The 23,056-nt window shown below is 36.8% G+C and overlaps 3 protein-coding genes across 12 annotated transcripts; 2 read left to right on the top strand and 1 right to left on the bottom strand.

Moving 5' to 3' along the window:
- The first annotated feature begins 4,672 nt into the window (after positions 1-4,672).
- LOC126594368 (uncharacterized) lies at positions 4,673-8,141 on the top strand. 10 transcript variants are annotated; one of them, XM_050260667.1, is made up of 4 exons: positions 4,673-5,241; positions 5,483-5,578; positions 5,680-6,695; positions 7,407-8,141. In XM_050260667.1, exon 3 carries the CDS (start codon positions 5,751-5,753, stop codon positions 6,648-6,650), a length of 900 nt encoding a protein of 299 aa, XP_050116624.1. In that variant the 5' UTR covers positions 4,673-5,241; positions 5,483-5,578; positions 5,680-5,750; the 3' UTR covers positions 6,651-6,695; positions 7,407-8,141. The 10 variants fall into 10 exon arrangements, with proteins under 10 accessions (XP_050116624.1, XP_050116625.1, XP_050116622.1 ...); XM_050260668.1 differs by having other exon boundaries at positions 7,455-8,141; XM_050260665.1 differs by lacking the exon at positions 7,407-8,141 and having other exon boundaries at positions 4,674-5,345; positions 5,483-5,579; positions 5,712-6,924.
- Positions 8,142-10,748: 2,607 nt separating this feature from the next.
- On the top strand, positions 10,749-14,788 carry LOC126592005 (protein tesmin/TSO1-like CXC 3). The gene is made up of 10 exons (XM_050257752.1): positions 10,749-10,942; positions 11,273-11,439; positions 11,530-12,220; positions 12,316-12,758; positions 12,844-12,918; positions 13,100-13,280; positions 13,367-13,462; positions 13,577-13,643; positions 13,743-13,863; positions 13,948-14,788. The coding sequence occupies exons 1-10, from the start codon at positions 10,883-10,885 to the stop codon at positions 14,237-14,239; spliced, it is 2,193 nt and encodes a 730-aa protein (XP_050113709.1). The 5' UTR covers positions 10,749-10,882; the 3' UTR covers positions 14,240-14,788.
- Positions 14,789-19,693: 4,905 nt separating this feature from the next.
- LOC126594009 (uncharacterized) lies at positions 19,694-22,957 on the bottom strand. The gene is made up of 9 exons (XM_050260207.1): positions 22,646-22,957; positions 22,174-22,238; positions 21,922-21,970; positions 21,641-21,735; positions 21,404-21,489; positions 21,259-21,318; positions 21,084-21,165; positions 20,363-20,476; positions 19,694-20,123 (listed from the first exon to the last, which is right to left on the bottom strand). The coding sequence occupies exons 1-9, from the start codon at positions 22,830-22,832 to the stop codon at positions 19,953-19,955; spliced, it is 909 nt and encodes a 302-aa protein (XP_050116164.1). The 5' UTR covers positions 22,833-22,957; the 3' UTR covers positions 19,694-19,952.
- Positions 22,958-23,056: the final 99 nt, after the last annotated feature.

Here is a 23,056-nt window from a genome sequence, read left to right on the forward strand (position 1 = left end):
TGAGTACTCCCATGCCGATCCAATTATAGTTCAATGCACGCTGTATGAGCTAGGAATTATTATTATGTTTTAATAAAAACGATATTCTAATTGATTTATGATACAGCAAGGAGAGAGAGCAGAAATTGATTCAGAAAAAAAAATTATTGGAGGGATCAGTAAGAAAAGTGCGTTATGCGCAAAATTTTTTGGATGAAATAGCATGCAATTTATTTTTTATTTTTTATTTTTTTTTGTGAGGCATTTCTTCAAGTACTTGGTAGGCCTAAAGTCATTTGCCGAGCCATATTGCACTTATGTCGATAGATGCCAAGGACTTCTTCTGAGCAATCATGTCGAATGATGTACATAACTTTTGAGCAAACATGTCCATAGTTGCTGGCATATGTTGAGCGATACTACCGATAGATGCCCACAACAATGCATGGAAATGTATGAGACAAGTAGTTGCTCTATCCAGTGTCATATACGCACTTTGTCGAGCAATTGGAGGGGAACATTCAAGGATATCTAAGAATTTTAAAGGACAACACCCAACTCTACATGGAGGATTTCTGAGCTTGGAGGGGGGGGTGTCAGCTGACACATCTTGTTACTTAGTGGATCCGACCCTAGAAGAAAGATTGAACTCGAGAATTCTAGGATGCAGTAATTAAAGAGAATGACCTTAACCACCAAAATAATTCATGATGTGCAATTTTATTGTTTGATAAAGTGTTGTCGAAGCTAGGAATATTGTTTGTCACATAGTTATGTAATTCAAAGTGGTGGCCAATAAAAAAATGATGGCCCATGAAGATGATGGAAGAAGCAGTTGCTGGTTGGGCCTCATTTGACTACGGCTTAAAGTAAGTGTCTCTTCTTGTTTGGTACTACTACTCCTTGGCTTTTTGTTGTTTAGGGTATCAAGTAGGCCTAGTTTTTGCTTTGGGTATACTATCTACCAGATTCGAACTTAAAATTATTATTTTTCAATATTGAGAAAGAAAGAATGACTAAACTAATAATTAGTTGGTATGTCGACACATTTCTTAATCTATATTATTCGAACTATAAGTTTTATTACTTCTTGTTTTCATTATCTACATTCAAAATTTTCCGTTATAGAAAAAGAAAAGTTCTTTTGAATTTTTTGATATTCAAATATTTATTTACATGACTTAAATTACATGTGAGACAAGAGCAGATAAAATATAACTCAAAACCGTTATTAAATATCTATGTTATTTTTTATCCCGTAAAATAAGTAGATTTTTTTTTTAAATTTTTTATGAAGCACCTAACTCTTGGTGTGCCGCTAACATTACAATCGAAATATATTATTCTGCAGTCTCCACTTTGGTGTGCCCACGAATACCAATTTCAATACTAAATTATTGTTTACCAATAATCATTGTGTGGTTTAGTCGAAACGCTCACCCCGATATCTTGTATATCAAAAAGATAAATACTCTTGGTATAATTTCCATATAGGATTAAAGAGGGAGACCAAAAGGCTAATCCCAACAACAAAAAAGGATGGTTATAATCTTACATAGGTTGCTTTTTCTCCAATACTTTTATGGCTTGCTTGTCTCTTATCCTTCTTTATTTGAAGTATAATATCTCGTAAACCCCACATATCCATGCACCCTCCTCAATCAACTCCTACTCCCAACACATGCACTTTACTATTTTGCCCTAATTAACAACTTACCTTTCCATCCTTCATAAATTGCCTCCACCTAAACCCTCCATTATAAAAATGTTAGGAAAATAAAACAAATTAGAGTTGGCTAGAGTAGTTTGTTCCTATATGTACACTCATGTTCGAATCTGAACAAAGTTGAGGTTTCACCATAAAATCAACTGACATTATGAGAAGTAGCCCAACTTCTTATAAGTCTATGCATAGTTTGTCTTTTCATCGATGTAGACTCTTTAACGTTCACATCCTCACACGTCCTCTCACATGTTGTCAATTTTCAAGCCAAATACATGAACAACACGATTTGGGTGACGTGGAGTACGTGTGACCTTTTAGCTTCACACGTAGAGTAACTTGCTCCGATACCATGAAGAAAGTTAAGGTTCCACTATAAAACTAATCAGTAATATGAGGAGCACTCCAACCTCTTATAAACCCTTGCAAGGTTTTTCTTTCACCTATATGAGACTCTTTAACCTTCACACTCTCACAAGATTATCTCTCTGTAATTTAATATAAACCAAAAATATTGAAAACATATTTAAAATCTGAATTGGGCCTGGTAAGGCCCAATAAGTACAAGAGCAACAAACAAGAGGACAATTGCGAACAAGTACACGTGAAGACCACGTCCTTGCATGTCGCTATAAAGTAAGAATTGACAAATCTTACTCATAACTTTAGCTATCCATAATCCCACACGCACAGCCAAGCACGTGGGATGCACTCTCGCGACTCTTGAGGTTAGTAATAATAAAAATAATAAATTTCTCAAATTGTAACATTTTTACGTTTCTTTGTGGCATTGCACATGTTTGATTACTACTATTTAATAATCTCTTTATCAAATTGACGTATATAATATTCTTCTGTGTCAAAATCTTACGTAGCGTTACTAATTTTTTCAATGTTCATTTGATTTAGTAGCAGAATTAACCAAAAAACTTGGAATCAACTAAGAATTTGGGGCCCCTGTGGTTGGTTAACTATACATTTCAGCCATTTTTGTTTATGTCGATGTCCATTAATTTGTGTTTTTGGTTCCGTCCGTATTTACTCATTTGTTTTGCTTGTTTCGCTCTCATTACCCAACCAATAACTTATTGAGAGAGACAACTAATCACATATTTTATTACACATTGATGATAGTTCTTAAAACATCACATGACAAAGACTGTTCATATATTCACCGAAAAAGAGTGTACAACATCTCTACAACACATTTCAAGACATTGCTTCAAAACAATGAGAGATTTTTCAATGTGTTCGGAATACGAGATGGTACACCACATATCATTATACAATTGGAGGGACATTTGAAAAAAAAAAAACTTTCCTTCACTTGTATAATAACATATGGTGTACCCTTTGTGTTCAGGGTACACTTAAAATAAGGAGGATTCTTTGCCCTCCTAATCTCTCTCTCATTCCATCATCTACTACTTGAACGGTTACAATTAAAACACGTCAACATCTTATATTAATTATTTAATATAAATAATAAAACAAAAAAATAAAGTGTGACAGAAGAGGAGAGAAAGAAATGTGAATAAGAGGGAACATAATTCTATTTCCACTCAAATAGCTTTTCGAAACAAGAAACAAAAAAGAAAAAGAAATTAAAAGTCCTCAAAACTAGCGCGTGTAACTCGCGCGCTGAGATTTGCTCAAGAAGTTTGCCTAAAACACTTTGTCTAACCACTCTTTGCAGAATCAAACCCCTACCAGTGCTTCCACAGTACCAACTCGTACAGATTTTCAAATTCTTATCAGGATCTTCTCCTAGAATTTGGATTCTCTCTTAGGCAACTAGTCGGGATTCTTCTAATCAGTGTTCGTAAATTGTTAGATTTTTATTCAACGATTACAATTATTATAATTTATAAATGACCTTCTGTTTGTAGCCTGTTTGTAGCCATTGGATAAAAATTCAACGATCTACGAACACTGGTTAGAGGATCCCGACCAGTTGTCTCGGGGAGGATCCAATCTCTTCTCCTGAGCTTAGGAAGCTGAGTCTACTGAGTAAACCCATTGGATCGTTGAAATTTGATCCAACGGTTACAATTATTATAATTTTTAGAAAAATCCTCTATTTGTAGTTGTTGAATCAAATTTTAACGGTCTAATAGATTTGCTAAGGAAGCTCAGACTCCTAAGCTCAAGAGAGGATCTGATCCTTCAAATTCTAAACAGAGAGAGAAAGCCAGAAGATTTCTAGAGAGAGAAAGCCTGAAGATTTCTAGAGAGAGAGAGAGTAATGAATTGGCAACACTAATCAGTGATTCAGTGATCAGGACAAAAGGTATTCCGTCTTGGCTGCGGTCAAAGGTCATTCTTGTACTGCGACTGCGCTGTATAAGTGTACATATTTGTCGTCATTTAGTATTTAATAGTATTTATTTTTATTTATAATTAAAAAACTTTATATTCGATTCTAACTAAAAGTGAATTTAAATCATATTATTGTTAGTTCATTATAAGGTTAAACTTACTATTCTTTCCGTTAACATAAATAATATTGTTTCTTAAAAAAAAAGAACGTACATATTTGAACGTTGTAATAATTTATGTTTTAGAAAAACTTCAAGACAAGAAAAGTTAAAAAACGTCAATTCATATCCTGTCCATAAATGATTAAATGATTTTTAATTAAATCCCACATTTTGCGAAAGTAATCTTTGAAAAATATACTCTTTCGACCACGACACATCTTGAATGAGCTTGTCTGTATGAGATTGCTTTTAAAATGACTAAATATTTTCAATGTTCAGATATTCTTCTAACAACATTTGAACAAAAAAATATTAAAACTCAAATCACAAAAGTATTTTTTGAAAAAGCGCATGCCAACTGCTTGAGGCGCTTTTCCTATAAAACCTCTTAAAATTTGATAATAATTTCAACGCGTTTCTTGAAAAGTAATTTCAACAAAACACTTATGAACAGAAATGCATCCAACAAAACGAACCTGGAAGCATTATTTTTTGAAATACTGTGTGCGATGCATGTAATTATTGTTTCTTAAAAACCAATTAACGTGAGACATAATCGTGCTTGCACTTCACAAAAGCCGGTGGAGGGGCTCTTCCCCCAAAAACTCTTCTTTAAAATAACATGCAAAAATTAGGGAGCAAAAATAAAGCTTTATTCTTTTCCTTCTTTTATTTTTCCGTTTTTATGCCTTAATTTCCATGAAAGTGGAGGTTTTAAAATCCCAGCTCCGAAAGCTTTCCGAACACATATCACCGAAAGAAAATTTGCAAATTTGCCTCTTCCCATAAACTCTGAGGAAAATTCCCAATTGGGTTTCAGTTTTTGGGGCTTCTCTCTCTGTATCTCATGTGAGCATGTCAGCTAAAGCAAAGTTATAGAGAGAGAAAGCATGAGTGAGGAGAGAGAGTAGAGAGAGAGATGCTTTTTTTTTTTTTCCCTTTCTGTTCTGTAATCTTTTCAAAAACTGGCCTTTCCAGCAAAACCCAGTTGCTATATATCCCTCTTTTTGCTTCACCTTCATTAGACTACACAAGCAAGCAGCTGTCAACGTCTTTGAGGTATATATATTTGTGACATTTCTCTCTCTCTCTCTCCCTCTCCTCCTCTCTCTGAGTGCAGCAGCTTTACTGTTTTTTCTTCATATTCTCTCTGTTTCTTTGAGGTAAAGATTTAATTTTTATTTATAAATACTGTTTTTTGTCTTCTGCTTCTCTCTCTCTCTCTCTCTGTGATTTATTTTTACAGCCCCACATTTTTAAAGCTGGTTTCTTTAAATTTAGATTAATGGCTTTTGTGCAGTAATGCATCAGGAGCCAGCAACGCAGATCAAATCAAGGCTGGATTATCAGATTTTGAAGCATTTCTGAGTTGGGTTTTTGCCCCTGGTCAATTTGAGGTAACTTCTCTGCTTCTTCTTGTTGTTTTGCTTATCTTTTTGCTCTTGTTTTTGGTCATTTCTGAGTGGTTCTGTGGTTTTTTTGTTGTTTTTTGTGTATGGTCACCAATCGTTTGTTAAAATTCCCCAAAGAAAGTTTGGAAAAGTGAATTGAGGTACTTGGTTTGAAAAATGAGAGATTTCCCATCTTGTTTTGGTGAAAATGGGGTTCAGGTTGCTGATTCTTCATCATCAAATAGTAGTAGGGGTGCCCAGAATTTGGTTACTTGTATGTATCAATGCCGGTTACGAGGCCGGTCTTGCTTGATTACTGTGACTTGGAGTAGGAATTTGATGGGTCAAGGCCTTAGTGTTGGGATAGATGATTCATCAAACCAGTGTCTTTGTAAGGTTGATATTAAACCCTGGTTGTTCTCCAAGAGAAGAGGGTCCAAGAGTTTAGAAGCTTATTCGAGTAAAATAGATATATATTGGGACCTTTCATTGGCAAAATTCGGATCCGGGCCTGAACCTTTGGAGGGATATTATGTGGGGGTTGTGGTGGACAGGCAAATGCTTCTCCTTCTTGGAGACATGAGGAAAGAAGCTTTCAAAAAGACTAGTGCCAGCCCTGTGCCTTCGAGTGCTGTTTGCGTTGCTAAGAGAGAGCATATTTTTGGTAAGAGGGGATTCACCACAAAGGCTCAGTTTTGCAATAATGGTCAAGTTCATGACCTTGTAATTGAATGTGACACTGTCGGGGTCAATGATCCATGCCTCCTGGTGCGCGTTGACAGCAAGCCTGTGATGCAGGTGAAGAGACTTCGGTGGAAGTTCCGAGGGAACCATACCATCTTGGTTGATGGGCTTGCAGTTGAAGTTTTCTGGGATGTTCACAATTGGCTGTTTGGTACATCACCTGGAAATGCTGTTTTTATGTTCAAGACATGCCTCTCAGCAGAGAAGTTGTGGGCTAGTCAACCAGCCTCTGATCCGAGCGCATTGCAGTGGTCATTTTCGCAGAGATTCTCGGATAGTAAGTCACAAGGTCTAGGATTCTCGCTGATTCTGTATGCTTGGAAGAATGAATAGAGGAAGTCAGATGTTCTCCATTGATTGCTAACAGAAAAACCTCTAGTGAGTGATGTTTTTCTCAGCTATGTGATTGAATTACTGCAAAAAAGATGATTATATATGATCATTTGTTATATAATCATTTGTTTTTTCTCAACCTATTTTTCTCCTTTTGGTTTCTCTTCATGAGTAGCTTGAGCAATCAAAATAGATCAGAGACAGTTTTGTTTTTACTGGTTGTATATCCTCCATACACCGTTAATTTCACTCTTAATTTTTTTTCTTTTGCCTACTGAGAATTCTATGTTAAAATCATCGATGTGCAAATATTGAAATTAATGCACTTTTTCTCAGCAAATCATTGAATTTCTTATTTGATCATGTTTGCGCTAGCTATAGTGATGTTCTTTCCAAAGTCGGAATGAATGCTAATGGACTTGGCGACATCCTATTCTTGTTAAGTAGCGATAGATCTGATTTTATTTTTGTAACATTTCTTTGAATTGGCCTAACTCCACTTGTATTTGGGATCAGTTTATACTGCTGATTGTGTTGTGGGTATTGCTGCGTGAATACTTTGACAAGTATGAAACGGTTCAGACCCTACATTTAATGTATTCTTGCATTTAGATGTTTGACCATCACGGAAATATAGCTAGACTACAAGAGATTGAAAGCATGAAGTGCTATGGTACTTGAATGATGTTTGTATAACTAGGTAACTGATGCTACTGAGCTTTTGAGTGAGATTAAGCAATTGACGGAGGTCTACAGCTTTTGCTTGTTGAAGTCCAGATTATAGCTTTTGGGTGCTTGTGCTAGGAATGCTTTTCTCTTGGGACGGTTCAAGGAGCCGAGATCTCACATTCACTATACAAGTCAACATAGAAGTAATGGGAATCTTTGGTCTGGAAAATTTTACAGTTGCTAGCAATCAAGTGGAAGAAAGGATATAGAAGGTTAAATTGTACATAACTGAAGGAATGTGAAAGGGTAGGATTAAGCACCCTGCACAACTTCCTGGCTTTGCCTGTTTCGGATGAAGGGTCAAATGATAAAGTATGTGCTAGGCATGAATTTGTGGATAAAAAAGGGACAATTCGCAACTGCTCTTTTTCTTGAAGCCTCGAAAAGCATCTTCTATAGCCCGAGGCCGGATACAGCACATTATCTTGTATCAAGGAGCATTGTGATGAAGAGAGTTCAACGATTATTTTGTGCTTGATTTCTCTGTAGATGCACCTGTTTACCCTATGGAGTCTGATCATCTTGCAACACATTGTGCTTCCTTTGCATCAGGGCTCAAAATTCAAGTGTATATGCTCTAGCTGAAACCCGGAATAATCACATCTTCCGCCTTCTTTACCCTCTCCCCTCAGCCGAGCTACTTCGATACCTTCCACTACGTGTTTCCACTGTGAGTAATTCTTGCAGAAGTTCAAGCCTGTCTTAGTTGTAGTTTGCTGTTAACTGGAAATTTAAAGATGGTTGGTTGAGATTTGCATAGCATTCAAAGAGTGAGTTATTTTTGCTGAAGAAAGCTGCCAAACTTCATGCTTATTGAACCTTAGACTTCATATTTTCTCTGTTGATTTATGGATGCATGTCACTGGTTGAATGTTGCAGCTACGATTTTGTTGTAACAGGCACAAACCCGGCCACAAATTTGGCGTAGGCTGAGCCTTCGCGGTGGTAGGGTTAGCGCCGGAATTAGGCTAGGGTTAAGCTATTTACGGGAGAAATTTTCAAATATCCGGTGAGTTCTTTAGCGCATCCGAGCCAGGCCAGGTTCAGTTCCTTCAGACATTACCTTGTGACAACCCCTACTTGGTCAAAATATTCAAAACATGTGTTGGTTACAGATTTAAATGGATGCAATAGCCCTAATTGATTGTTTGTCTTGAAATTATTTTAAAAGCAGTTTTTTTTTTTTTTTTTTTTTTTTAAAGCTTGATTCAAAATTGTGTTCGGTAGATGAAAAAAAGAAGTGTTTTTTGTCAAAATCATGGATCCAAAACAGTAGAAAGCAGAACCAGTTATACCTCTGCTTTTGAAAACAACATTTTTTATTTTTTCACAGCACAACAACCCCAAACTAGCCTGAGGGTTTCCTTGTACTGATTTCTATAGGAGCTTTTGTGTGCATTAGGTGAAGTTTAAATATTTGGTATATGTACCTAACTAGGTACAAAGAAATTAGAGTTTGTTGGTAATGCGTTGGTCCACTTATACTTGCTATTGCAATTAAGCGTTGTGCATTGAATTTGAATACTTGAATGTTTATATCAACCCATATTTTATTTTAAACTACGGAGACAGAGATTTGAACTTTAAGGGCACCTTTTGGACCCAATTTGGCTACGCGGCACATCTATATAACTTCAAGTGTTTCTATCAATCTTGTTACTTAATACTACGGTCTTGTGGTATTTTTCTTCACTTGTAAGTAAAAGGTCTTAGGTTTGATTCTCGTCAAAGGTAAATTTTAACCACATTATTATGGCAAATCCATTGTGAGGCTTGGACAACTCTCCCACTACATTAGTGTGGATAATGTTGTTTGTTAAAAAAAAAAAAAAAAAAAAAACTGTTTGTTTGATAGAAATAACTTAAAGTGTTAAAGTTGTATGGATGCAATCTTCGTTGTGCATCTTGATCAAGTGGATTGTTTTCTTTGTAGATTTTGATGTGATTGTAAATGTGTTTACCGGTATTAAGTTTTTTTTTATCTTTCTAATAAAAGTACTTATGAGCTTAAATGCTTTTGTAAAGGTAGGGCGCGAAACCGACTTTAAGGCTGGTTCAATTTGGGCTTGTCAGCTCTAAGCTTTTTCTGAATTTTAAAAGCACTTCTAAATTCTTCTCATAAAATCGTTCCTGCTTCTAACAAAAATTCTTATAAAATACTTCTTATTAAAGCAAACTCAAAGCCGACCTTAAAGATTAGTTCGATTTGGGGCTCCTTACCCCAATCCGAAAAATCGAGTGTGAGCGTGAACTTGGTTTCGGTCGAAAATCTCTTACACAATCAACTTACATGAAACTAAAAAAATAACATAATATTTCGAAGCACTATAGAATTTTCTTGAACTCATAATCCTTAATTAAGATAGAAAAAGATATGCAAAATAAGAAAACAAAAGGGGAAAGAGATGATTGTTCTTCTGCCAAACTGCCAGAGTATTCTGTTGCAGGATTATGAAATGAAAGCTACAGCTTGCGGAATATTTGCCACCCAATTTTCACACCCATTCAATTATTGATAATGTCCCAAATATATAGCTTAAAAAAATTCGAAAATATATATAATCTCGAAAAACGCATGTGCATTTCCATGGACTGACAAATGAATTGAAGAAGATTAATCGTAAAAAAATAACAAATGGGTGTGTGAATTGCTTAACTTGACTTCAATTCAATTGAGTAATAATACAAAACTTCACTAATCACTACCAATTAACTACAATAACATCGTACATTAAGTGGAGTTGGCTGTATGAATTTTAGAATGTCATTACGCTCGGTTTTGCATCAAGTCTTCCGTTAGCTCTAAGTACTTTATATCTTCTCTTATAATCTCTTTCAAATTCTTCATAGGTATTCCTCTACCTTCTTTGCCCTGAGTCTCCCTCTCATAGTCGCATCTTCTAAACAGAGCGTCAACTATTAGCGATTTAATGTCTAACAATTTAACTCCTTGACTTGACTCTATTTTTATCAATTCCACTCTCTCCTAAGCAACTAACTATTTAACCATTAATGCTATCTTTTGTTGAAAAAAAAAAACTAAGGAAAACTAATGAAAAATGCTTGAAAACTTTGAGTTTTAACGATAAGGACAAAATAAAAGGTAAAGTGAATAGTACCAGATTTGACTTTTTAGTGTAAAAATGTGATTTTTCGTTAAAATAAACAGTACCGCGGGCTTTTCGTTAAAACTCTCAAAAAACTATTGTGGGCCGTGGTCATATTGTAATTGGGCATTTTTTTTGGGCCCTATACTCTTATTCGCGAATGGGAGTTTAACGACATGCCGTTTATCTGAACCGAAACCTCACCAACACAAGGTTAAGGGCGGTCCCCACACCCACAGGGACAAAAGGGAAAAACAAAAAATCGAAAATCCCCTCCCTTTCCCGCCTCGCCGCCCCCCAGTCCTCCCCCTTCTATTATTTTCACTCTGTTTCTCTCTCTAAAATTCTAGAGAGAGAGAGAGAGAGATTTGATGCGGTGGAGCTTCATCTCCGACCATGGACACTCCGCTGAAGAATCAGATCACCCCCACCACTCCTCTTCCTGCTAAATACGAGGTCTTTTTTTTTTTCTTTCAATTTTTCAACTTTTTTTTTTTATGAATTAATTTTTTTTTCTGGGTCAAATGGGTTCTGCTGTGTTTAGTTTTTTCATGTTCTTCAATTTATTTGCAAATTTAAAATTTTAAAATCTGGATTCGATTCAAGTTATAATTTTTGTCACTTCCCACTGTTCATTTTCCACTTTGCAGAAATGGGTTTGCTGTAATTTTTTAGAATTTTTTATGATTCCTGCAAAACCCTTCGATTCCTTCTCAATCTCTGGAGATCGGTTGCGTTTTCTAGGCCGTAGAGTGCGAAATGATTCCTGTTTGATGATTTCTGCAGGATTCCCCTGTGTTCAACTACATTAGCAATCTTTCCCCGATTGAGCCGGTGAAGTCCGTAGGAAATGATCATCACACTTTCAACTCCCTAGCTTTTGCATCTCTTCCTTCTATTTTCGCTTCGCCGCAGAATCTTTCCGTCCCGGAAACACGGTTCTTACTTAGAAGGTAAGGTTTTAACCATCTCTTTTCTTCCTGCTTTGCTGATTTTACTACTTTTATTTGTACTAGTGTTTGATGTTTTGTTCATGTTGTCAGGCATCACTTCTCTGATTCACCGAAACCTGAGTCCTTCCAGAGTGGAAACCGAAACAGTAAAAGTGATGGAGTTCCGGTTTCCGTTGAGCAAGCGTATTTAGGTACTGACCAACCGGAATGCTTTGCATCCGGAAGTTCTTCAGATGTAGAGGTGGCTAGTGCAGTACCAACTGAGAATTTGGAACCACCGGTTGAGTTTCTAAATACCTTGAAGTATAGTTCTGGTAGCCCACATAGAAATGATGTACATCATTCGAAAGGAAGGCACTCGTTTTTCGAGAGGGAAACACATTTGCGCAGAATTCGAAGAGTTGAGCAGAAGAAAGATGCAGCCGCATGCGATTTGGTGAGGTTGATTTCTGATGATCAGTTAAAATTTGATTTGACAACCATTAAAGAGAATTGTGCGGGGCACGATCCTAAACCAGTAGGTCCTGGAGAAATCTCTTTTATGTCAAACATCCTACGAGACAATGATATTGAAGTAGAGGAATCTGCTGGTCCTATTGATTCTTGTGAAGAATGCGAATTGGGAAAGGTCAGTAATCAACCAGAAGGTGTTCGGGGAACTAAGGAAACAGATCAAGCTCCGGCGATACTTTCTGAAACTTTACTGGATAAGTTAAATGTTAATGATCCAAGTGGTATTGTGGATGAAAAGTCGCTGAATTGTATACATTCTAGCTGCAAGGTAATATACTTGTTTGGACAATATTTTTTGTTGAACTGAGTTTCATACTTTTTTGATTTGATAGTAATGCAACAATTTTGTTTGAACTTGTGCAGCCTAGTTCTCAGTCATATGCAATACGCAGGCGCTGTTTGGATTTTGAAAGGCCAGCAGCTCACAAAAGGAAATCAATAGATGCTAGTGGCGGTTCTTTAGCCTTACCGCAGTCCAGTTGTGAAGTCGCCTCTGTCGAAAAGCAGTTGGTTCAAACTATAAAAGGTTGTGATTATTCATCTTCAAGGTTACCTGGCATTGGTTTGCACTTGAATGCTCTTGCAACTTCTAGTGAAAGTAACTTAAGTAAGGTTGTCAAGCATGATATTTCTGAGACTCGAGCGATAAATTTTCCAAACTCCAAGATATCTAGTACTTCTTTGACTCCCAGTGAGGTTTCTTGTGATGAATCATGTAAAAATAAAGCTCAGGTTGCAGAAACTCCTCCCCAAGTATGTGCAGCAGTTGGTCAAGAACATGACTGTAATAGTCCTGAGAAGAAAAGGCATGCGCCATAATTTTAACGACTATTTGTATTCTTTACTTCTATCCATCTGAATGCTGTTGTTTTAACGTTTGATAACTTGCAGGCTTAAGTTGCAGCCTGTTGGAGAAAGTTTGGCTTGCAAGCGCTGTAATTGTAAGAGATCAAAATGTTTGAAACTGTGAGTTTGTGCATACCTTATCTGTCAAACTATGAGTTTATGTATGCATTATATCGACTGATTAGCAGTTTAGCGTTTGGTAATCAATCATAATTTTCAATTTTCGCTGTTTGCCTTGTACACTATGGATTGGTTTTTTTCCATTCATCTCTGACTTTGACCTCCCATGTTCTCCATGCAGTTATTGCGACTGTTTTGCTGCTGGTCTCTACTGTATTGAGCCTTGTTCATGTCAAGAATGCTTCAACAAGCCTAATTATGAGAATATTGTTTTAGAGAATCGCAAACTGATTGAATCTCGCAACCCACTTGCATTTGCTCCCAAAGTAACTGCAAGCGCCGTTGCTATTCCACAGTACGGGGTTAGAAATTATAACTGAGATCATCTGTTGCATTTGCATTGTCCCATAAATTATAATCATGTAGACTCACAATGTTGCCTATGCAGGAGGAAACTAACTCGACTCCGTCTTCAGCTAGGCATAAAAGGGGATGCAATTGTAGAAAATCAAGTTGCTTGAAAAAGTACTGTGAATGCTTCCAGGTACCGAGTTTTGGCCTCTTTGTATGAATGTAACGCTCTTGTAAGTCTATTAAAGTTTTTGGTATATATCTACCAACTGATATGGTCCATGGACGCTTCGATTTTCTTACCAAGGGTGGTGCTGGATGCGGCATCCTCTGCAGATGTGTAGGGTGTAAAAACACTTTTGGCCGGAAAGATGGTGAGCAAATAGTCATACGAAATTTAACAAATCATTTTATGTTCTAATAGGATTCACGATTTGTGTACCTTTAATTTATTCCTTTTCTTTATTCAATAGAATCTAAACAAGCTGAAGTTGGAGGAGATGAATCAGTAGTTCCGAATAAGGATGCACTGAATGTCAGTTTACCGACAGTAAGGGATCAAGATCTCCCAATGGCGCGTTCTGGGATTTGCAGGTTTTCAACTCACTTATTTGTTAGACTGTATGTAACTTCTTTGAGATATGTTGTAAAATGTTTGAAGGTTATTTTGTTTTGCAGACCTCCTCCAGACCAATTGACATCCTCTTCTAACGGGAAACAGAAAATATTTTCTCTTCATTCTGTGGTATCATCTCCTCAGCTCGAGAAGCATCTTCAGGCAATTCCTGAAGACGGAACTCTTGAGACGTTGGCTAGCAGTGGCTCACATAAGTCATCCTCTCCAAACTCAAAGAGGGTATCGCCTCCTCACAGCGGCAGCGAGTTTGGGTCAGCTTGGAGGGGCGGCAGGAAGTTAGTTCTGACATCCATTCCACCATTCCCGACTCTGGAATCACCACGAAAGCAGTGACTTGCGCCACAATAGAAGTCTAAGAAACTGAAGTCGAAAGAGAAAAATCAGGAAATCGGAAAAAGGGTGCAGAAAAAAAGAAGAGAGACTTGTTCTTGCTCTCCCAATTCAGGAAGATGGAAATCGCCGGTTGGGCTGGTCCAAGTCCAACCAAGAAAAACATGGGACTTTTTTCATGAATTATGACTGGTAGTTTACGGACAGCAGCAAGGGATCAAGATCTCCCATTTATTTGGCTTTCCCAACTCTCGAATCAACACGAAAGCAGGGACTTAGGCCGCAAGCTTCAGTCGCACTCCAGTTCAACGCATGTTCTTTGCTGCATTGTTGTGATACAAAGATGTGGCTTCGTGCAATCTTTATGTTACCAATACTGAATCACTGATGGCGTTAACCGTTACTCCTAAAACGATGTCGAGTTTTGTAATACGTTTGTGTTTCTCTTAAACGATGTCGGTAACTATTGAACCTCACGGTCCTGTATCACTTCCATCTTTGAGAACTCTGCCCCTCAAATCCGTCTGCATTAACAGATATTCGTCTTTCTTATCCTTGATTTTCCCTTCGGGCGGATGCCTTTCCCCCGCACTGGAGAATTTGTCAATAGTTTCATGTTCTGCTGCTGCTGATACTGGCGATTTCTATGTCCTGAGGATGACTGCTGTGGGTCTCAGATCTTTGGAAGTTATCGATTGGCATTGCCATGCAATTACTGCTATCGCTAAAACTCTTGAATCCGTAACCATTGTTTCAGACTCCGCAAAATTTATGTCTCTGGATGCCCCAAAGTGCAATATATGAACGTCCGTGCTCGACGCCTTCCAAGTTTTAATGTATACAGGTTCAGCCAAAGTGTGAAGGAGGCCAGATTTGATGCCTCAAAGCGAATGATTTGTAGCTTTGACAACGAGGTTTGTGATCGGAGCACCTTCCTTTCCCGCATTACTGTCAAGCTAGAAGCTTGACTAATGATCTTGAAAGGGGGCAGTTCAAGAGATTTGGGGTTTAGGGACACGGACCGAGCGGACGAGTTCTGGATGGCACTGGGAATGTACGCATACATGGACCTTCAACAGAGATTCTATCAAAACAAAAGCAAAACTTGCATGCATTTATGTATGCTGAATGTTTTTCTTTTGAAAATTATATGCATGCTGCTTATTGCTGTGAAGACGCCGCATGAATTTATCATCAATGTTTAGAAGGCCTAATCAGATAAATGGTCCGTGGTCATAAGGTATTCGGATGATAAGTAAAAAAATTCTGATTTAAATCCCTGTGGTCTAAGTCTGTTAGGATTTAAACCCCTATGGTCTAAGTCTGTTACGATTTATGCCCTTCTGTTAAATAATGCTGACGTGGCTACCACATATATGCCACGTGGCTGCCAAATGTCTGCCACGTGGCAAAAATAATATATATATATATATATTTTTTTAAAAACCTGAATTTTTACCAAAAAAAAAATATATATATATATATATATCATGGGAGGGTGGGGTTTTTTTTTTTTTTTTTTGTAAAAATTCATGTTTTTTTTTTTAAAATTAAAAATTAATATTTTTGCCACGTGGCAGACATTTGGCAGCCACGTGGCATATATGTGGCAGCCACGTCAGCATTATTTAACAGAAGGGCATAAATCCTAACAGACTTAGACCACAAGGGTTTAAATCCGAATTTTTTTACCACAGGGGCTATCATCCGAATATCTTATGACCACGGAGACCATTTATCCGATTAGGCCATGTTTAGAATACGCTGTTGTTTCAGTTTCATTATCTTCCCTTCCTCCAAGACAAAGGAGTCAAATTATATGCATGCTTATCGTTGAGAAATTTGTTTGGATGTGCTTTTAAAATGACTAAAACCGCTTTGAGAGAAAATGTTTTTGGATTTCAAAGCACAAGTGCTTTCTGCAAGAAGCACTAATTATGTGTTTCTTCCAGGAAACATTTAAGTGTTTTTTCCCGGATTTACTTGCATTTTTACTAAGGATTGGTTCTAAAAACATTTTCACCATAAACGTTTTCAGTCATTTTAAAAGCACATTCAAACGAGCTTATGTTTACTTATTGTTGTAAAGAATCTCAAGTTGCAGAGAGGTTCAAGTCGTAATTCAGTATCAAATTAATGCACACAAAACTCATAGTTTGCAAGCCAAGCTTTCTCCAACAGCAACCTCTATATAAGATTGTTGAACAGCAATTCGCACTGGAAGTCGATCACGTTTGTTACTTTGGTTTCCTTCCACTCTGGATGGCCTCCGGTTTTGATGCCTCCGAGAAGCACTGCCTGACAACATGAACAAACCTTCTAATTAGGAATCTGGTTTTGGGGATGGAAAGATTCTGCAGCAAAGCAAAACTAAATAGATGGAGGAGATGCGAAAGGTAACAAGTTAAATGTGTGATCATTTCCTGCGTCAAATTTGTATTGAAAAATTATTGCTTTAGTGAATAATAATTATTCGAGTGCATCTCCATCCATAAATGAATTGTCTAGGTAATTTTTGTATTAAAAATTTATTTTAAAAAAAATTAACAAAACGATATTTTATTTTTAATTTCGGATAAAAGTTTTAATCAATCTCATCAAGGCACGTATCATTATTTGAAATTATAATTTGTGTGGATAGATTTTCGATTGTATTTTTAACCAATCTCGTAGCGTCACGTGTTATGATCTTGTAAGAATTTTGTGAATAGATTTCTGATAGGATTTTTAACCAATCATGTCGCACCACATGTCACTATCCATTTAGAATATTTGTAGATAGATTTTCGATATAATTTTCAACCAATCACGTAGCGCCACGTGACATTATCTGCAACCTTATCCTTTTATTTTCCTCCATATAAACCCTACATCCAACCTAAAGCTCACACACCAAATACAAAGTTTTTCTCCAATATTTTGTTCAAGAGTTGCCTCGATATTTTGTTAAAAAATATCAGTCAATTGGTCCCCTTCGTAGGATGAAAAAGCAAACGGGTGGATCTGATTTCTACGAAGCATCAGATCCACTAGTTACTTTTTCATCCTACGAAAGGAACAATTTTGACTGATATTTTTTAACAAAATATCGAGGCAAATTTTGTTTTGTTCACATTTTCTTTTATCGAAATTATCATTAACATATTTTGGCTTAACAATGGATATTTGAGGGCTTTGAAGCCAATATGTGGTTTTTATCCATTGAGAAAGCTAAGGTAATTACAATATCGCTTTTGTCCTCCATTATTCATCTATCTTAGCGTTTGTCTTCTCTTACAATAAAACATTTTTTTTCTTTGTTTGGTTTATTTTAGGCCCTAAATAAAAATCAAGTTGAGTTGGTTGGGACGATGAGTGCATTCGGAGAAATTGACTTTTTACATTTGGTTTACTTTCATGACTGATATTTTTAAGTACAAAATCAATTTCTCTGAATGCACTCGTCGTCTCAACCAATTCAACTTGATTTTTATTTAGGGCCTGAAATAAAAAAAAAAAAGGGTTTTCTTTCAAGAGAAGACAATCAGTAAAATAGATGAATGATGGAGGACAAAAGAGATATTGTAATTTCCTTAAATATCATTTTTCAACAAAATGTGAACAAAACAAGATTCACCTCGATATTTTGTTCAAGAATATCAGTCAATTATTACCCTTCATAGGATGAAAAAGCAACCGGGTGGATCTAATGCTTCTTAGATGGAGAAACTAAGGAAAACATAAGAGTTATTATAGCCGATAACCTAGATAGATGCGTAGGTAATAATTGGCAAGATAAATTGTAACACCCCGGTCCCGAAATATTTTTTTTGAAATAAAATGAATATTTCGGGGCCGGCGTGTTACATAAATCCTCACTGAGCATTTTCCTTCCAAGATAAATTCTTGCCGGTTATTACCCACTTATCTATCTATCTAGGTTATCGGCTATAATAGCTCTTATGTTTAGTTTCTCCATTTAAGAAGCATCAGATCCACCCGGTTGATTTTTCATCCTATGAAGGGTAACAATTGACTGATATTCTTGAACAAAATATCGAGGTGAATCTTGTTTTGTTCACATTTTCTTTTATCGATTATCATTAACATGAGACATTTATTAACTCTAAGGAACTAACTGAAGGGGCCATCTGATTTAACGTTCATAGTGAACCTTATCATTTGTGGTTGTATATTAAATATCTTTAAGAACCAATTGGTCTTGGTTTGTGAGCCAGGACTGAACTCACAAAAAGATGATTCGTAGTAATATTGATAAATTTTCGGTAGAAGGACTAGAATTTTCTCTTCTTTTTTTTCTCTTAAAGATAAAGCGACAAAGACTTCATTTGAATGCTTCTTTCCGAAAAAGGATCATCGCTGGATCGGATTCGAAAGATCTTGTAATCGTATCCGTTTATCGTACATAACCCTCCCCTCGCTCTCTCCCCATTGCGATTTGTTTGTCTTTGTCTCCCCCTCTTTCCCTCTCTATCTCAGAGGCGACATAGCCTGCCTCCCCAAAACCCTCATGGAACGACAACGAAGCCAAACCTACTCCCAATTTGCTCAAAACGTAGAGGACAAAATTTTCCTTCCCAAAACATCATCCCCACCGTTGATTTTAATCTTTGATGGGCAGAACTGTCATTAAACGATTGTGGGCCGGACTGAGGGCCAGACTTTTGCCGAAAACCAAACAAAGTTCATGAAAAAAATGGGGGTAGCCCAAACCCCAACACAACCACATGTTTGGTGGCAGTAGTGTAAATAAGGCAAAATCAAGGGACAAAAACTTGACCTCAATTATAAAATAGATAATGTGAGCATAGTTTTTACGAATTTAATGTGAGTGGTTTTGTGAGAATTGTGTGGAAATGTATAGATTTTAGGTTTATAATTAAGGGAGTTTTAACGAAACACTCCTGGTACAGTTTATTTTTAATGAAAATGATATTTTTACTCTAAAAAGTCACTCATAGTATTATTCACTTACAACATATTTTTGTCCTTTTAATTAAAACTCAAGTTTTCAAACAATTTTAATTAGTTTTCCTATAATTAAAAGGGGGTTAATCAAGCATCTTATTTCTAATCACATTCCTAAATAGTTATTTTTTGGTCTTATTTCATTATTTAGGTATATGAGTTGAGATCTTACATAAGAAGGATCGAGTCGAGAAAAATGATATGTATTGTCACGTGCTGGTTAACACATGAGAATGATGAAAGCCATTTATTATATTTAAATTTAAAAGTCTTATTTATTTCTTACGGACATCAAGATCAGGACATGTCACGACGTGTTTTGATCCATGACTTGTTTTCTCAAGTGGTTTGGGGAAAACACGACACCACGTCGTTTTGCTCCATGCCCTTCGCATATATGTTCAACTGTGGCTAGATTAAGCTCGTAATGATTGACTTCAACACGAAAAATGCATAAACATCGCCAAAGAACTGAACTAGAGACTTGAATTTGGATAAAAATAAAATTTTATTCCACAAAGAAGAAAGGGTCTTACTCATACATTCCTAGTTAGCCACTGTGGCCATCCTAAAGAATACATCTCGTCCTCTTATTAAGGACTCGGAAAAAAAGACAGAAACAAGTCGAAACACTGAAAAAAAATCATTTAACATAACTAGATATGAGATTCTTGTAATTCAAAGCCATCCGGCACCAAGTCACCACTCGCCTGTTTTGGTATACGAAGATTCTTCGAAGACTAAGGAGTTATGATGAAACTTTCAAGCTTTTCAAAGCGGTCGTAAGCAGGGAAAGTTTGTCAGGAGCTCTCTGCTTGTAGTCTTTCTCCAACGCTGTTGCTGCCAGCGATTGTAGCTCTAAGCTCTCTTTGTCTTCCTTGTTCCTTCCCTTTGCAAGCTGTCCGATGGCAGAAGTGCACTAGAAGGCAGGAGTTAAAACGTTCTTTCAGTAATTCAAGTTGGTCACAAGAGCAGGAAAAGAAAGGGCTGAAAACAATCTGAATAATCAAATTAAATATACGGCGTCTAAAACTTGAACAATCAAATTAAAGAGACGACTCTCGGCCACAGCAGGATCAGCAATGTTCTAAACTTGAATTGCCCCAGTATATAGTATCTCTGAATCAATGCAGCTCAAGAGGGAGAGAAAGAACTCACCAAGTTAATACCAAAAAGTGCTCTGGTATTCTTGCCCCCAGTCAAGTCTATAACGGATGCATAGTATTTTTTTGCGGTCTGAAGGTTTTCCAATCCACCAAGAGTGTAAAGCACCTGTTGACCACAGAGAGCAAAATATCAGAAATTTGCTGGGGTCTTTAGTGCTGTTAAACATGTAATCATGATTATATGTTGAATACGCATTGCTTCATTTCTTCACTCAGAATAGTCACATTTGGTCGTTTGACTCCTTTCCAAATAGCAGGGCAACAAAATATCAAGGATGTTGATTGCAAGTTGGATACGAGGTGTTTATATTAGGAGTTGCTTCACAAAATCAATATCATTAGCCTTCTATTTTAGGATATCATATCCTAGCCGACTCTAGCTTGACATTTTGCACCATCTGAAGTCCTGTGTGTAAATTTTCCATTCAAATCACTAAATTTTACATAAGAGAAACCAGTGCTGATGCAAAACATTTCCTTTATTTGTAAGCCAATAATTCATTGCTAATTACGAAGTCTGGTATAGTATTGCAGTAATTTGGGGGATAAAAAAAGAAGATTTTAGGTTATTTTTTGGTTTTTACAGCCATCAACGAAAGGGTACATATGGAGCTTTTTGTAATGAAAAATAATATTTTTTAGCCATGAAACCAGCATAAACATTTCAAGCAAACAGGAATTACTGGCCAGTAAAAGGGAAAAGAAAAACTTACATCAGCATAAGCTAAGTGGTGAAGAGGAACAGTAGGTTGCGATAATATCAGCTCCTCGTAGCAGAACGCAGCTTGCTTGTACCTAGTTTGCATAAAAAAAACATAACTTATCAATTAGCAACGAAACATATGTAATTTGAAGATGAGAAGTTTCCATAAGTCAGCTGAAACATACATTTGCAAGGAAACATAGATTTCAGCCAGCTCTCTCCATGCATCATGATCAGCCATAAATCTGTCGAAGGGGAAAATACAACTCAGCAAAATCTTTTTGGCGATAAAAAATATTTTTCTTCTAAGGAATTTAATATATGCCTTACATTTCCAGATATTTATTAAGCCACTCAATGGCCCCTGAAGTGTCTCCTTGTGCCTTTGCCATAGCTACTCTTCTCTTATGTATCACCTGCATAACAAAAATAAATTGAATTTACATAACCATTTTTCGTTTATCTTTGCTTGAAAAAAGAACATGCTATTTAACAAATATAAAGCGACATGATCCATCTTAAAAAATGTGGATTGATCCTTCCATGAAGAGTTTTTATATGAATTACTTGATCGAGTGGATTTTCCTCCAAAAAGCTTGAGTAAGCCTTTTCTGCCTCTGCCCAAGATCCCTTTGCCTCTAGCAACATAGCCTCTAGCCTACCTGTGATTTGTGCCAAAACAAATAGCTAAGCCACAATATAGCCAGAGCTAAAACTATAAGTATTAATTTCCACGCTGATTAGCCAAAACACTTTTCCTATAAAAATGTTTAGCCAATTATTTTGACACCACTATCAGATCTAAAATCAGAATTACACACATGATTCAAATCAGTTAATCAACTTACCAACTCTTTTACTTTCTGGAAATGCCTTACGTAAAAGCCTAACGCAGTCCTGCAAAAGTTCAAGTAAGGCAGGCATGAGATAGCAGAATGTATCACATTCGCCTTACACAAATCTTACAATTCTCAAATCCAGGGTAGGTTATAAAACAATTTCAGTATCTTCCCTCCTCCTAAGTGGGCAAGCGGAAAGTTTGAAGTTCGAAAATAAAAGCTTTGCAATTTTAGAAATGCAAGCCAAAAAAAATATCACACCTTTGCAACATTAAGAGACTGGCAGTCCATGGCTGCAATTGCCACTTGCTCATATAAAGTCCACTCTAGATCAAAACATACATACTACTTGTTAGTCAGAACCCAAAATCTCCCCCCAATAAAGAAGAACTCCATATCGGAGGATGCATGTTGCACAATACTCACGGCAAAGTTAAACTAACCGAAAACATCAAATTCGAACAATCAAATCCATTTCTTGAACACACAAGTTCAAATTAAGCTTATATGACAAATTAACTGCAAAATAACTACAAACCAAATTGAACTTATACAAATTCAAAAACACCAAATTGCAGAGAGTCCATAGTTTTTCATCAGTAAGCAATTCTAATCCATGCCCAATTCAAATCAAGCAATCACGATCACAAAAACAAGCAAATTAACCACAACCCAATTGAACTAACAAAAATCCCAGATGGAATCACCAACAATCCGAAGCTCAAAAACTCACCTTCCGTGCCCAGACTGGATCTTTTCTTGAGGTCGTTCAAGATCGAGAGGCCGTACTTCAAGACCTTCTCGGAGCGGCGGACCTTGAGCTTTCGGACCAAGCAGAGGTACTCCCAGGCCCCTCCTCCTCCATTATCGACCTGGTTCTCGAGCCTGTTCAATTGGGTTTCTTCCGTTTTGCTCACCATCTTCGCCAATCCAACGAGCGAAGCTCCTCTCTCTCTCTCTAGATGTTTCTCTCTCTAGCCGACTTCTCGATCGATCTGTTTCGATTGGAGGAAAGAGAGAGGGAATTGACTCAGAACGCACTCTCACAGTTGTACTTGTCTTCTTTCTCTATCGGCTCACGCTCACTGGCTCAGGGTCACAATCGTAATTCTACACAATATCTGATTTCATGTCACCCCCTGAA

This window comes from Malus sylvestris, chromosome 12, assembly GCF_916048215.2.
Source record: "Malus sylvestris chromosome 12, drMalSylv7.2, whole genome shotgun sequence".
In the NCBI taxonomy this organism is placed as follows: domain Eukaryota; kingdom Viridiplantae; phylum Streptophyta; class Magnoliopsida; order Rosales; family Rosaceae; genus Malus; species Malus sylvestris.

What these genes read in the sequence shown, in the direction of transcription:
- LOC126594368 (XM_050260667.1), top strand. Translation starts at nt 5,751, where the DNA reads ATGAGAGATTTCCCATCTTGTTTTGGTGAAAATGGGGTTCAGGTTGCT.
- LOC126592005 (XM_050257752.1), top strand. Translation starts at nt 10,883, where the DNA reads ATGGACACTCCGCTGAAGAATCAGATCACCCCCACCACTCCTCTTCCT. An exon ending in TTGCTATTCCACAGTACGGG is followed by an intron (nt 13,281 to 13,366) that starts GTTAGAAATTAT and finishes TTGCCTATGCAG; the next exon opens with GAGGAAACTAACTCGACTCC. An exon ending in CACTTTTGGCCGGAAAGATG is followed by an intron (nt 13,644 to 13,742) that starts GTGAGCAAATAG and finishes TTTATTCAATAG; the next exon opens with AATCTAAACAAGCTGAAGTT.
- LOC126594009 (XM_050260207.1), bottom strand. Translation starts at nt 22,832, where the DNA reads ATGGTGAGCAAAACGGAAGAAACCCAATTGAACAGGCTCGAGAACCAG. An exon ending in TCCAGAAAGTAAAAGAGTTG is followed by an intron (nt 21,736 to 21,921) that starts GTAAGTTGATTA and finishes CACAAATCACAG; the next exon opens with GTAGGCTAGAGGCTATGTTG. An exon ending in ACCACTTAGCTTATGCTGAT is followed by an intron (nt 20,477 to 21,083) that starts GTAAGTTTTTCT and finishes TGTGGTCAACAG; the next exon opens with GTGCTTTACACTCTTGGTGG.